Raw genomic sequence first — 13,901 nt, forward strand, 5'->3', positions numbered from 1 at the left:
GGGATCTAACCCAATATTGGGCTGCCCACTCAGCAGCGAGTCTGCTTCTCCCTCTCCCTCTGTGATCCCTCTTGCTCTAACTCTCTCAAATAGATAAATAAAAATCTTTTTAAAAAACAGAACAAAAATATTTATCAGTCTTCCTAAGATTTTTCCAGACACATTCCTTCCCATGGAAAGATGTATAGAGGTGCCCTGTATGAGCCTGGAGCATTAACCGAAAAAAAAAAAAAAAAAAAAAAAACAACTAATGGAGGAACTCACATGAAGACATAAAGAATTAGGTTTAAGATATACAGCAAAACTTTACCAAAATTTTAATGCAAAGTCCACCATAAATTCAATTTATTTATTTATCAAGTTAGTGATTTTCACGTTTTTATTTAAATTCCAGTTACTTAACATACAGTGTAATATTAGGTTTGGGCATACAATATAGGGATTCAACAATTCCTTACAACACCCACTGCTTTACCACAACAGGTGTACTCCTTAAACCCCATCACCTATTCCACCCATCTACCTCACCTCCCTATTGGTAACCATCAGTTTGATCTCTATAGTTAAGAGTCTATTTCTGGGCACCTGGGTGGCTCAGTGGGTTAAGCCTCTGCCTTCAGCTCAGGTCATGATCTCAGGGTCCTGGGATTGAGCCCCTCGTCGGGTTCTCTGCTCAGCAGGGAGCCTGCTTCCCCCTCTCTCTCTGCCTGCCTCTCTGCCTACTCGTGATCTCTCTCTGTCAAATAAATAAATAAAATCTTTAAAAAAAAGTCTGTTTCTTAATTTGCCTCTTTCTCATTTTTTATTCCCTTTGCTTATTTGTTTTGTTTCTTAAACTCCACATATGACTGATCATATGGTATTTGTCTTTCTCTAACTTATTTTGCTTAGCATAATACTTTCTACCTCCATCCATGTCATTGCAAATGGTAAAATTTCACTTTATTTTATGGCTGAATAATAACCAGTTGTATATGTATATACCACATCTTCTTTATCCACTTATCTATCGACAGGTGCTTGGGCCGCTTCCATAGTTTGGCTCTTGTAAATAATGCTGCAGTAAACATAAGGGTGCGTGTATCACTTCAAATTAGTGTTTTTGTACTTTTTGGGTATATACCTAATAGTACCATTACTGGATTATAGGGTAGTTCAATTTCAATTTTTGAGAAACTTCTCTACTGTTTTCCACAGTGGGTGATCAGTTTGCATTCCCACCAACAGTGCACAAGGTTAATTTTTCTTCATGTTGCTCCCAGGACTACTTGTTTCTGGCATTTTTTATTTCAGTCATTCTGACAGGTGTGAGGTGATAACTTGTAGTTTTGATTTGCATTTTCCTGATGATAAGTGATGTTGAGCATCTTTCATGTGTTTCTTGGCCATCCGTAACCCTTCATTGGAAAAATGTCAATTTGCCTATTCTGCCCATTTTTAATTGGGCTATTCACTTTTTGGGTGTTTAGTTTTATAAGTTCTTTATATATTTTGGATACTAACCCTTTATTGGATATGTCACTTGCAAATATCTTCTGCCATTCCATAGTGTGCCTTTTAGTTTTGTTGATTGTTTCCTCCGCTGTGCAGAAACATCTTATTTTGATGTTGTCCTGATAGTTTGTTTTTCTTTGTTTCCTTTGCCTCAGGAGACATATCTAGAAAGAAGATACTGCAGCCAGTGTCAAAGAAATTAGTGCCTGTGTTCACTTCTAGGATTTTTATGGTTTTGGGTCTCACATTTAGGTCTTTCATCCATTTTGGATTAATTTTGTGTATGTTGTGTTTTGCATGTAGTTGTCCAGTTTTCCCACCACCATTTGGGGAAGAGAATTTTTCTCATTGGATAGTCTCTCCTGCTTTGTCAAAGATTAATTGATATACAGTTGTGGGTTCATTTCTGGGTTTTCTATTCTGTTCTATTGGCCTACATGTCTATTTCTGTGGCAGCACCACACCATTTTGATCAATACAGCTTTGTAATGTAGTCCAGAATCGTGATGCCTCCAGCTTTACTTTTCTTTTTCAGGATTTCTTTAGCTATAATAATCTTTTGTAGTTCTGTACAAATGTTAGGATTGTTCATTCTAGCTCTGTGAAAAATGCTGTTGGTATTTTGATAGGGATTGCATTAAATGTGTAGATTGGGGTAGTATAGACATCTTAACAATATTTTTTCTTCCAATCTATGAGCATGGGATGTCCATTTCTTTGTGTCATTTTCAATTTCTTACATGAATGTTCTATAGTTTTCAGAGTGCAGATATTGTACCTCTTTGGTTAAGTTTATTCTTAGGTATCTCATGATTTTTGGTGCAATTTTATAAGGGTTTGTTCTTTGATTTCTTTTTCTGCTGCTTCTTTATTGCTGTATAGAAATGCAACAGATTTCTGTATGTTGATTTTGTGTCCTGCAACTTCACTGAATCCTGTATCTGTTCTAGCAGTTGCTTTTTTTTGTTTGTTTGTTTGTTTGTTTGTGGAGGCTTTTAGGTTTTCTATACCGAATATCATGTCATCAGCAAATAGTCAAAGTGTGACTTCTTCCTTGCCAAGTTGGATTACTTTTATTTCTTTTGTTTTCTGATTGCTATGGCTAGGACTTCCAGCACTATGTTAAATAACAGTAGTGAGAGGGGACATCTCTGTCTTGTTCCTAACTGTAGAGAAAAAGCTCTCAGTTTTTCCCCATTGAGGATGGCATTACCTGTGGATTTTTCATATATGGCTTCTATTTTGTTGAGGTATATTGCCTCTACACCTACTTTTTTGAGGGTTTTTATCATGAATTGATGTTGTATTTTGTGAAATACTTTCGCTGCCTCTATTGAACACCATAAATTCAATTTATTTTTTTAATAAAAAAATGATTCCTAGATGGAGGAGACTTTATTCATTATTTAGACATTTCAAATCACAGGAATTTCAAAACCTATGTAATCATCAACTAAATTAAATGAAGGGTGGGTTGTTAACAGGTTTAGCTGCAGAGCTGATACTAGGACTAATGCTGTCAGAATAGATGTTACAGTGCTCATCAATAAGATTATTACTGGTATCATTCCTTATGGATTTGCTTTATATTTCTGTTCCTACTTGCTCAAAACTATATACATTTATGCTTTACTGGCAATATATATATGCAGGGTTTGATTATTTTATTAGATGTAAATAAAAATTATTTTGAGGATTTCTAAAACAAAAATGTATGATGTGATACAGCTGAATAAGGCATGTTTTCTTTTGCTTGCAGATAGCTTCCACATTACTGCAAGTTTGAAGGCTAAACACAGTCAATATGTCGCTTATTCCTCAGGAAAAGCAACTCCTCAAATTGGAAAATAAATAAGTAAAGTTATTATCAGTAAAAACTCTAGAGGGCACTCTATAGTAGTCATATACTTAAACTGAGTACCTGCTAAACTATACTTTATATGCACAGCCATATAAACCCACATACATGAAAAGAGACTTTGCTATAAAATTTAACATTATAGATGTTAATTACTCTCATACTGTAAACAGTTTGATTCTCAGGATATTAAGAATCTTTAAAATTGCTCAGCCATGCATGTATTTTAGCAGAGACAGAATTTTACATTAAAGAGCTGAGTCATCTATGACTTTTGCTGGAGTTTGCAGTCATGTGAGGGGTGAAGCCAGGCAGCTTTACCACATCTCCTTTCTCTTTATTTCCACACAGGGAAAGGAAAATGAAATGGAAGAAGTGAAGGTGGGAGACAGAAGGTGGAAGTTTAGAGGTAAGTCAGAAACTTGTATCAGGGAAGTACCTGTTTCTCAGGAAAGAAGAAATGGAACTGAAACTGCTAAAAGATGGCAACACTTTTTGGTGATTTGGGCTAAACTTGCCTTTTACTGTATTTTAAAAATATAATGCTTTGGGGCACCTGGGTGGCTCAGTGGGTTAAGCCTCTGCCTCCGGCTCAGGTCATGATCTCAGGGTCCTGGGATAGAGCCCCAGAGCCCCTCATTGGGCTCTCTGCTCAGCAGGTAACCTACTTCCTCCTCCTTCTCTGCCTGCCTCTCTGCCTATGTGATCTCTCTCATCCTGTCAAATAAATAAATAAAATCGAAAAAACAAAACAAAACAAAACAAAACTTAAAAAATTAAAAATATATTAAAAAAATTCTTCTTTCAGCATGTAGAGTTTTTTTCCTAGAAAAATTTAACACAATTTTAAACTGATTTTTAACACATAAAATGTTCCTGCTTTAAAGATATTTTTCTTTTTCTTATTTAGAAGATTAATTTTCTTGAAGCAACAGATATATTATAAAGGACTGTGTTTCAAGTTGTTAGAATTTTGAAATAGTATGGGCAACTACTCTATTTTGTCTCCATATCTCTCAGATGTAGCTAATGGAAATCTCAAAGTAAACACATTTAACTACATGTTCATAACTGAAAAAGAATATGGTTAGCATATCTTAAAGTTATGATATTAGTCTAGGCCACATGATACAATTCACTTAATCATCACAAAAGAATCACACAGCTAAATCAATGAGATTAGCATTCTCCATCAGCAAAATGAGAAAGAAAATAGTACAGAACTCATTGGAAATAGTACCAAAAAGGGCTCTTTTTGTATTTTAAGACTCTTTTATACTTTTCTGCTCCAACTTCTGATGAGAATGAAAAGGTTATTATGCAGCTGTAAAAAATAAGCCACTGAAAGGAATTCTAGGCAATCTCACTTCCCATCAAGTATTTTTTGATTCATATATTAACTTCTCTCTCTCCTTTTTCTCATTAGGTCTTGATTGCTATGCCAGCCACCTAGAGAACACACTATTAAATGACAAAGGATGGCAGTGGAGGAGCAGTGGTCCATTAGCAACCTTAAAATTAACTCACTTTTTCCCCATTAACTACTGATTTTTTAAAATTCCTTTTTAAGTGGGGAAGTGGAAGTCTTAGGTTGAAATTCCCCTTTAGGGGCTTATGTAATTTACCTCAATCAGAATATTTCTTCATAGCTCTCCCACCCACTCACGGAAAAACACAAAACCCCACCACTCACGGAAAAACACAAAACCCCATAATCTTACAAATAGTTGCCAGCCATCATTCTCTAAAGATCCATTCATAAATCACTGAAAATATTCAAGTATTCCCAGGCACATATAATTTAGTAAAGACTAATAGAAGACAAAAATGGTTTAATGGACCAATTAGATTATAAATAAGGGATCTGGAAATGAAGAAATAGCCTCTCTTTTTTTCCTACTTCACAGTTTTCCTGTACACCAAATTCTGTGTTATCATCTTCGTCAATACCAACAGCAAAGACAGTGAGAGAGACAGAGGGAGGGAGGGAAGAGAGAGAGAGAGAGAAAGAGAGAGAGAAAGGAAACAACTGAACATTCACAAAAATTTTTAAACACTTGGTATTAAAATATATGGCCCTGGCAATACTAAGAGCTTTTATATGCCATTCATTACTCAACCTATTGCAATCTGTTGGCTTCTAACTTGCAACACACATTGTTTTTTGAAAGAATCCCTTAATCACCCAATTCAATGGGTTCCCATTCTTTTTAAAATTTTATTTTTATTTTTCTTCTTTATTAAGTTATAATTGGCATACAACAAGTACACATAATTAATATATACAATTTGGTGAGTTTGGACATGTGAATACACTCATGTTACCATCACCACAATCCAGGTAATAAACATATCCATCACCTCCAGAAGTTTTCTTGTGTCCTTTTTTTTGTGTTAAGAACACAATATGATTTACCCTTTTAACAAGTTTTTTAAGTCTATAACCCCTTATTGTCAACTATAGGAACTGTCGTCTAACAGTTATACTATAGTTGTAAAATTGTAACTTTATACTCAATGAACAACTCCTCATATCCCTGTCTCTCATCTTCTGGTACCATGATATTGTCCACTTATATATATTTTGCCATTTTTAGATGCCTCATAAGAGAGAAATTTCTATTTGTCTTCCAAGAGATGACCAAGATAATGATATTTCTTTCTTCTGAAATCTCTTTCTTTGATTTTAGTAGTAACATAACATCCTCATTCTCCTGTATCTGAATATTCTTTTGATGGCTCCCTTTTCTTCTCTAGCCCCCAAATCTGGATATTTCTCAACACACAGCTCTTATACATCTTTTTTATTTTCCATTTTCTCACTTAACTATATTTTCTATTTCTATGGCTAGGCTTTTTTTTTTTTTGCCTCAATGTGGGTGGTTCCTATATTTCTTTTCATGTCTTAACTCCTCTTCTGGGTTTCAGACCCACATTATCCATGAGTCTGCTGAACAGCTCCACATGGAAGTCCTAATGTCATCTAAAACTTAACACATGCAAAACTGAATTTATCTTTCCATATTTTACTACCCACTTAATGCAGTATCAATAAAAAAATCTTAAAATGATTTTGGGGGAGAGGGATTGGGGAAAGGTATGATTAAGCAATTCAAAGTCAATCTAGAAGAATCTGGTGCTACAAGAGCTAAGAAGAGTAATCAGATCACTACCAGATATTTAGATATTTTATAAAGCCACAGTTATAAATAATTAGATCAGTGTAACATAATAGGAAACCCAAGATGTATATGTATACATATATGTGTGTATGTATACAATACTTGAAAAAAAGCTACAATTAAACTCACTGGGAAAATGCTGGATTATTTAAGAAACAGTGTAAGGGCAACTGGTTAACCATTTGGAAAAATAAAATTAGGGTTTTTCTCACATATCTTGAAATAAAATGAATTCTACACCAAATAAATATCAAGTTGTAAAAATGAACCATGAGAATATAAGATGCAAACATGGGGGTATGTTAACATATTCCATCGTGGTAAAATGTAATCATGACACGGAAGTCAGAAACCATAAAGAAAAAGATTGATATATTTGGCAACATAAATATTATAAACAAAAGTTCTGACATCCATAATCAAATTTAAAAGGCAAAAATTAAACTGGAAAATATGTTGTTAATATTCTGATAAGTAAATTAAACAAAATGGGTCAGTGCAAGATTCTTTTTCTTTCTCTCAGTTGCAAAAAGGCTATATATTGTATGATTCCTTTCATATGAAATATTCAGAAAATACAAGTTTATACTGTCAGAAAGTAGATCTGTGGTTGCCTGGGTTTGGATGTAGAAATGAGGGTTGATTACAAATGGGCTCAAATTTTTTGAAGTGATGAAAATATTCTAAAGTTGGATTTTCGTGATGGTGATAATCCACAACTCTATAAAACTTACTAAAATTTATGGGATTCTACATTGACAATAGATGAATTTTATGATATGTAAATTAAACCTCAATAAAAGTGTTCATTGAAAAAGTGCATGTTATTATTTCAATTCTCACTAGGGAAACACTGAGCACTGTTATAAAGATGATCCAGCCTATTTTCCTTAGTTTACAGATGTGGAACTAAGGCCCCATGAATTAAATGTTTTGCCTGAAGTCACATAATCATCTAGTGAAAGATCTAGAACTTTCACCCAGGTTGCCTATTACCCTGATGTTAATCACATTATACCATACCCTCTTATTACAATACATTGATGATGTTCTAACATAAATTGATTAGAATTTCAATAAAATAAAAACAATCATGTACTTAATTATAATTATGGATTGTTGCAAAAACCAACATTTCTAAATGTGAGAGATCATTATTGTGATAGATAAGTATTGTGATGACTCAATGAGGCTCTTTAGGTGGAGGCATTAAAAATAAAAAAAAAGATAAAAAAATGGGTATTGGTGAGGATAGAGAGCAAAGGGAACCCTTGTACACCATTGGTCTGAATGCAAATTGGCACAGCCATTATGGAAAACAGTATGGGGGTTCCTCAAAAACCTAAAGATACAACTACCATGTGATCCAGTAATCACTTTTCTGGATATATAAACAAAAGAAATACAATTAGTACCTCAAAGAGATATCTGTGCTCTCACATTTCTTGCAACATTATTTATATTACCCAAAATATGGAAGCAACCTAAGTATCTGTTGACAGATAAATGGATAAAGAAATTGAGAAATATATATATATGAATTATATATATGAATATATAATATATACATATATAAACACACACACACACAGGAATTTATTCAGTCTTAAATAAAGGAGATCCTGTCATTCTCAATGCATGGATAAACCTGGAGGACATTATGTTAGAGGAAATAAATGAGGCACAGAACTAAAAATACTGCACAATCTCACTTATACGTGGACTATTAGAAAGCCAAAGAGAAGCAGAGAACATAATGATAGTTACCATGGTAGGGAGGTCAGGAAATGGGGGAATTTGGCCAAAGGATACAAATTGGCAATTACGTAGGATGGATAAGTCTAGAGATTTAATGTACAGCATGATTATTACAATAAACAATTCAATATTGTATACTAAAAATTTGCTAAGAGAGTAGATTTCAGGTGCTCTCACCATATACATAAATGGTAACTATGTGAGGAATGGATGTATTAATTAGTTTGACTGTAGTAATCATTTCATTATGTAAGTGTGTATATATAAATATATAATCAAGGGGCGCCTGCGTGGCTCAGTGGGTTAAGCCTCTGCCCTCCGCTCAGGTCATGATCCCAGTGTCCTGGGATCGAGCCCGGAAACAGGCTCTCTGCTCAACAGGGAGCTTGCTTCCCCCTCTCTCTGCCTGCCTCTCTGCCTACTTGTGATCTCTTTCTCTCTGTCAAATAAATAAAATCTTTGAAAAATATATAGTCAAAATAAATCAATTTCTTTTCAAATGTTAAAACAAAAGTTTTGAAGACTTTAGATGTGAAATGCAATTAGCTGAAAGCAAGTTAAAAATCCAACAAATTTAGAAAAGCTACTATTAGGAAGTGCAGCTTATGAAATACCTTGAGAGCTTCCTTCAGACAAACAGATGGATACTTCATCATTTCTTTCATTATCCTCTCCTACTTCAGGACCAGCTTCCTCTCCTGATGTGAGTGCAGACAAAGAACCAGACTCAGGCTGCTCAGAGAAATCAGCAGGGCCTCCTCTTGGAGGCGGAACTTCAATCCCCATTAAACGATATTTCCTTCTTCGATTCCCAATCCAAGTCTTATAAGAAAAATACAAAAGGAATTTTTGTAAACATAGAATCTTTAGGAGTTCTGGCCATTAAATTAACAAATGGATGCTGCATAAAATATTATTAAAACTAAATAGGTACCTAAAATAACAACATTTAATTATTAGTCAGTAAGCAAAAATTAAGATAATTATGCTTTTACTTTTAAATATATTATTAGCAGAAAGATGACATTTATCTAAATACTCAGACTTTATTTTTTTAATTTTTTTTATTTTTTCAGCATAACAGTATTCATTATTTTTGTACCACACCCAGTGCTCCATGCAATCCATGCCCTCTCCAATACCCACCACCTGGTTCCCCCAGTCTCCCACCCCCCGCCCCTTCAAAACCCTCAGATTGTTTTTCAGAGTCCATAGTCTCTCATGGTTCACCTCCCCTTCCAATTTCTCTCAACTCCCTTCTCCTCTCCATCTCCCCTTGTCCTCCATGTTATTTGTTATACTCCACAAATAAGTGAAACCATATGATAATTGACTTTCTCTGCTTGACTTATTTCACTCAGCATAATCTCTTCCAGTCCCGTCCATGTTGCTACAAAAGTTGGGTATTCATCCTTTCTGATGGAGGCATAATACTCCATACTTTAAAGCAACATGCAGTCCATTGCAGAACACTACTTTTAGACTCCTTTTTCTTTTTTGAGATTGATCATTTTATTAATTTTATATAGTATAATCTATCAAAATGTCCAATATAAATGACTAATAAAAATTTATAAGCAGATGTTTATGCTTATGAAGCAAACAAAATTCAAACAGGATAACCTTTAGAGGAAATTTAACAAATGTATTTAATTTTTTGATAAATGATAATTAAATAACAATATTAACTTTTTAGAAAGTGTTTCTCTTAAATAAATGATTATGTCTTTTTTATTTTTTATTTTTTAATGATTTTATTTATTTATTTGAGAGAGAGCATGAGAGGAGAGCGGTCAGTGGGAGAAGCAGACTTGCTGCCGAGCAGGGAGCCCAATGTGGGACTCGATCCCATGACTCCAGGATCATGACCTGAGCCGAAGGCAGTCGCTTAATCAACTGAGCCACCCAGGCGCTTGATTCCGGTCTTTTTTAATTAGTTAAAAATACATAATTTTTTGTTTTGTTTTGTTTTCAGTAGAAATAACTCACCAAATCTTTTAAACAAAACACAAATTGATTCTTTTCCTTTTCCCAGACATATAGCTATAACTACAGTTCATATCCCATATCCAATCTTGCTTCGAAGGTGAAAATGTAACTTTATTAACTTTGATTCTTTAATGGTTACTTGGGTATTTCAAATATTCTAAAATTTCATTTCCTTGGATTCAGAACCAATTTCTAAAAAGTTTTATATTAAAATATTTTTAAAGGCACATAAGTTTCAAAGGTAGATCTCCTTCACTCAGTTTTCTTCAATTTATGTTTTGCATAATTATATCACAATAATTAAAATTAAAACAAGAAATTAATATTGCACAGTATGTATGTACACATCTATGTTCTTTTATCACATGATTCTTCTCCCTCTTTTATCTATCATTTCCAGCTCTTGGCAACCATTCAACTCTTTTCCACTTCTATAATTGTGTCATTTAGAAAATATTATATACTCCATTTACAGAGTCATACAGCATGTGATTTTTTTTGAAGTTGGCTTTTTTTATTATGTTCAGTTAGCCACTGTACAGTACATAATTAGTTTTTGATGTAGTGTTCAATGATTCATTAGTTAACACCCAGTACTCAGCACAGCACGTGCCCTTCTCAATACCCATCACCCTGTTACCCCCTCACCCCACACTCCTCCTCTCTGAAACCAGCAGAAACAACCTGGGGTCCATAGTCTCTCATGGTTCATCTCCCCCTCTGATTTTGTCCCCTTTGGATTTTCCTCCCTTCCCCTATAAGTCCTCCGAGTTATTGCTTATGTTCCATATATGTGTGAAACCATATGATAATTGTCTTTCTTTGCTTGACTAATTTCACTTAACATAATCCCCTCCAGTTCCATCCATGTGGATGCAAATGGTGGGTATTCATCCTTTCTAATGGTTGATTAATATTCCATTGAAGCAGGCTTTTTTCACTCAGCATAATTTTCTGAAGATTTTTTCAAGTTGTATTTATCAGCAGTCCATTCCTTTTTATTGTTAAGTTGTATTCCCTGATTATTTATGTACTATTTTTTCCATTTATTTGCAATGTTTGTCTAATCATTCATTCATCAAAGGGAACTTGGGTTGTTTTCATGTTGGGGCCCTTAAAGCTTTTATGAACAGTCAGTCATGAGCAGGTTTTTATGCAGATAAAAGTTTTCATTTCTCTAGAATAAATGCTCAAGAATGCAAATGCTTGGACCTATGGTAATTACACGCTTAGTTTTATTAAAAAAAAAAAGCTGTCAAATCGTTTCCAGAAAAATAGTACCATTTTACATTTTTACCAGCAATGTATAAAAAATCCAGTTTCTTGGCATTCTTGCTAACATCTGGTATTCTCAGTAATTAGAAAATTTGCTGTTCTTATGTGTGCATGCAGTGATAGATCACTGAGTTCTTAATTTGATTTCCCAAAGGTTAGTTGTTGAAATTTTTTTATGTGCTTCCATATACTCTCTTCAGTGAAATATTTCTTCATGCATTTTGAAGTATGAGAGACTGTGGACTCTGAGAAACAAACTGAGGGTTTTGGAAAGGAGCGGGTGGAGGGATGGGTGAGCCTGGTGGTGGGTATTACGGAGGGCACATATATTGCATGGAGCACTGGGTATGGTACATAAACAATGAATCTTGGAACACTGAAAATATTAGATTAAATTTAAAAATAAATAAAATGTTGTGTTTTAAGAGTTCTTTATATATTCTAGATATGAGTTGTTGTCAGATATATGGTTTTGCAAATATATTCTCCCAGTCTATAGCTTTTATTTTCCTCATCTGGGTCTTTTGCAGAAAAAAAAGGGGGATTTTAATTTTGATGAAGTCCAAGCTATTTCTTCTTTTCTTTTATGGATTGTGCTTTTAGTGTCATTTCTAAAAATATTTCACTAAGCCCTAGGTCCTGATGATTATCCCCTATCTTTTCTTTTAAATTTTTTATAGTTTTTACTTTTTACATTTAAATCTATGATCCATTTTGAATTCATTTTTGTATAAGGTGTGAGATTTAGATCAAAGTTCATTTCTGTTTTCTATAGATATCAAAGTGTTCCAGAAACATTTTTTGAAAAGACTTTGTCCATTGAATTGCTTTTGCAACTTTGTCAAAAATCAACTAAATTGTCCGTAGCTATTTCTGGGTTCATTAATCTGTTTCACCAATCTGTATATGTATCTTCCTGCAAATACCACATATTCTTGATTACTGTAGCTATATAAGTCTTGAAATTAGGTAGGTGGATTTCTTCCACTTCATTCTTTTTCCCCCCTAGAGTTATTTTAATTATACTAGAATATTTCCTTTCCATATAAATATTAGAATTTTCTGGTCTACATCAACCAAAAAATATTGTTGAGACTTTTATAAGAATTATGTTAAACCTGCACATTTGGAGGAATTTCAGTTTTACTATGTTGAGTCTTCCAATCCATGAGCATAGATGTCTTTCCATTTATCTAAAACTTCTTTGATTTCTTTCATCAATGTTTTATAATTTTTAGCATAAAAGCCCTATACATGTTTTGTTAGATTTACATTATTTGTTTTTTTTTTCAGTAATTGAAAATAGTATTATATATTTAATTTCAGTTTCAATATGTTCATTTTTACTATGTAAACACACAACTGATTTTTGTATGTTGATCTTGTATCCAGAGACTTTGTTAAATTCACTTATCGGTTATAGGACTGTTTTTGTAGTTTCCTTAGAATTGTCAACATAGGCAATTGTATGTTACTTTTATTTCCTTTTCTTGTTTCATTGCATTAGCTAGAACTTCTAGTATAAATTGAATAAAGGTGGTCAAAGTGGACATCTTGTTTTGTTCTTTATCTCAGGGGGAAAGCATTCTGTATTTCACCATTAAGTGTGATGTTAACTGTAGGTTTGGGCACCTGTAGATTTCTTTTTGAGGGTCAATTTTAAAAAAATTATTTATTTTTTAATTTCTTTTCAGTGTTCCAGAATTCATTGTTTATGCACCACACCCAGTGTTCCATGCAATACGTGTCCTCCATAATACCCACCACCAGGCTCACCCAACCCCCCAACTCCCTCCCCTCCAAAACCCTCAGTTAGTTCCTCAGAGTCCATAGTCTCTCATGGTTCGTCTCTCCCTCCAATTTCCTCCAACTTCCTTCTCCTCTCCATCTCCCCATGTCCTCCATGTTACTCCTTATGCTCCACAAATAAGTGAGACCATATGATAATTGACTCTCTCTGTTTGAGTTATTTCACTCAGTATAATCTCTTCCAGTCCCGTCCACGTTGATACAAAAGTTAGGTATTCATCCTTTCTGATGGATGGAGGCATAAGGATGAATTCAATTTCCTTAATAGTTATAGGGCAAATCAAATAATCTGTTTCATATTGGGTAAGTTGTGATACTTTGTACTTTTCCAGGAATTGATCCATCTCGTCTAAGTTGTCAAATTTGTCCATATAGATTTGTTTGATATATTTTCTTTTATCCTTTTTCTGTCTGAAAATTCTGTAGAAATATCCCTTGGCTCATCCTAATATTACTAACTTCTGTCTTCTTTCTTTTTTCTTTGCCATTCTTACTAGATGTTTGTCAATTTCACTGATCTTTTCAACATACTCACT

The 13,901-nt window shown here is 33.9% G+C and overlaps 1 protein-coding gene across 1 annotated transcript in view; it reads right to left on the reverse strand.

The window, feature by feature from the left end:
- The window catches only part of LOC116856933 (highly divergent homeobox-like), a 57,207-nt gene that overhangs the window by 20,647 nt on the left and 22,659 nt on the right, over positions 1 to 13,901 (reverse strand). The window contains exon 3 of the mRNA XM_032840647.1: positions 8,907 to 9,114. Coding sequence (XP_032696538.1) covers positions 8,907 to 9,114 — 208 coding nt within the window. The remainder of the gene's footprint in view (positions 1 to 8,906; positions 9,115 to 13,901) is intronic.

This window comes from Lontra canadensis, unplaced genomic scaffold (assembly GCF_010015895.1).
Source record: "Lontra canadensis isolate GAN:19392208 unplaced genomic scaffold, GSC_riverotter_1.0 scaffold114, whole genome shotgun sequence".
Taxonomy (NCBI): domain Eukaryota; kingdom Metazoa; phylum Chordata; class Mammalia; order Carnivora; family Mustelidae; genus Lontra; species Lontra canadensis.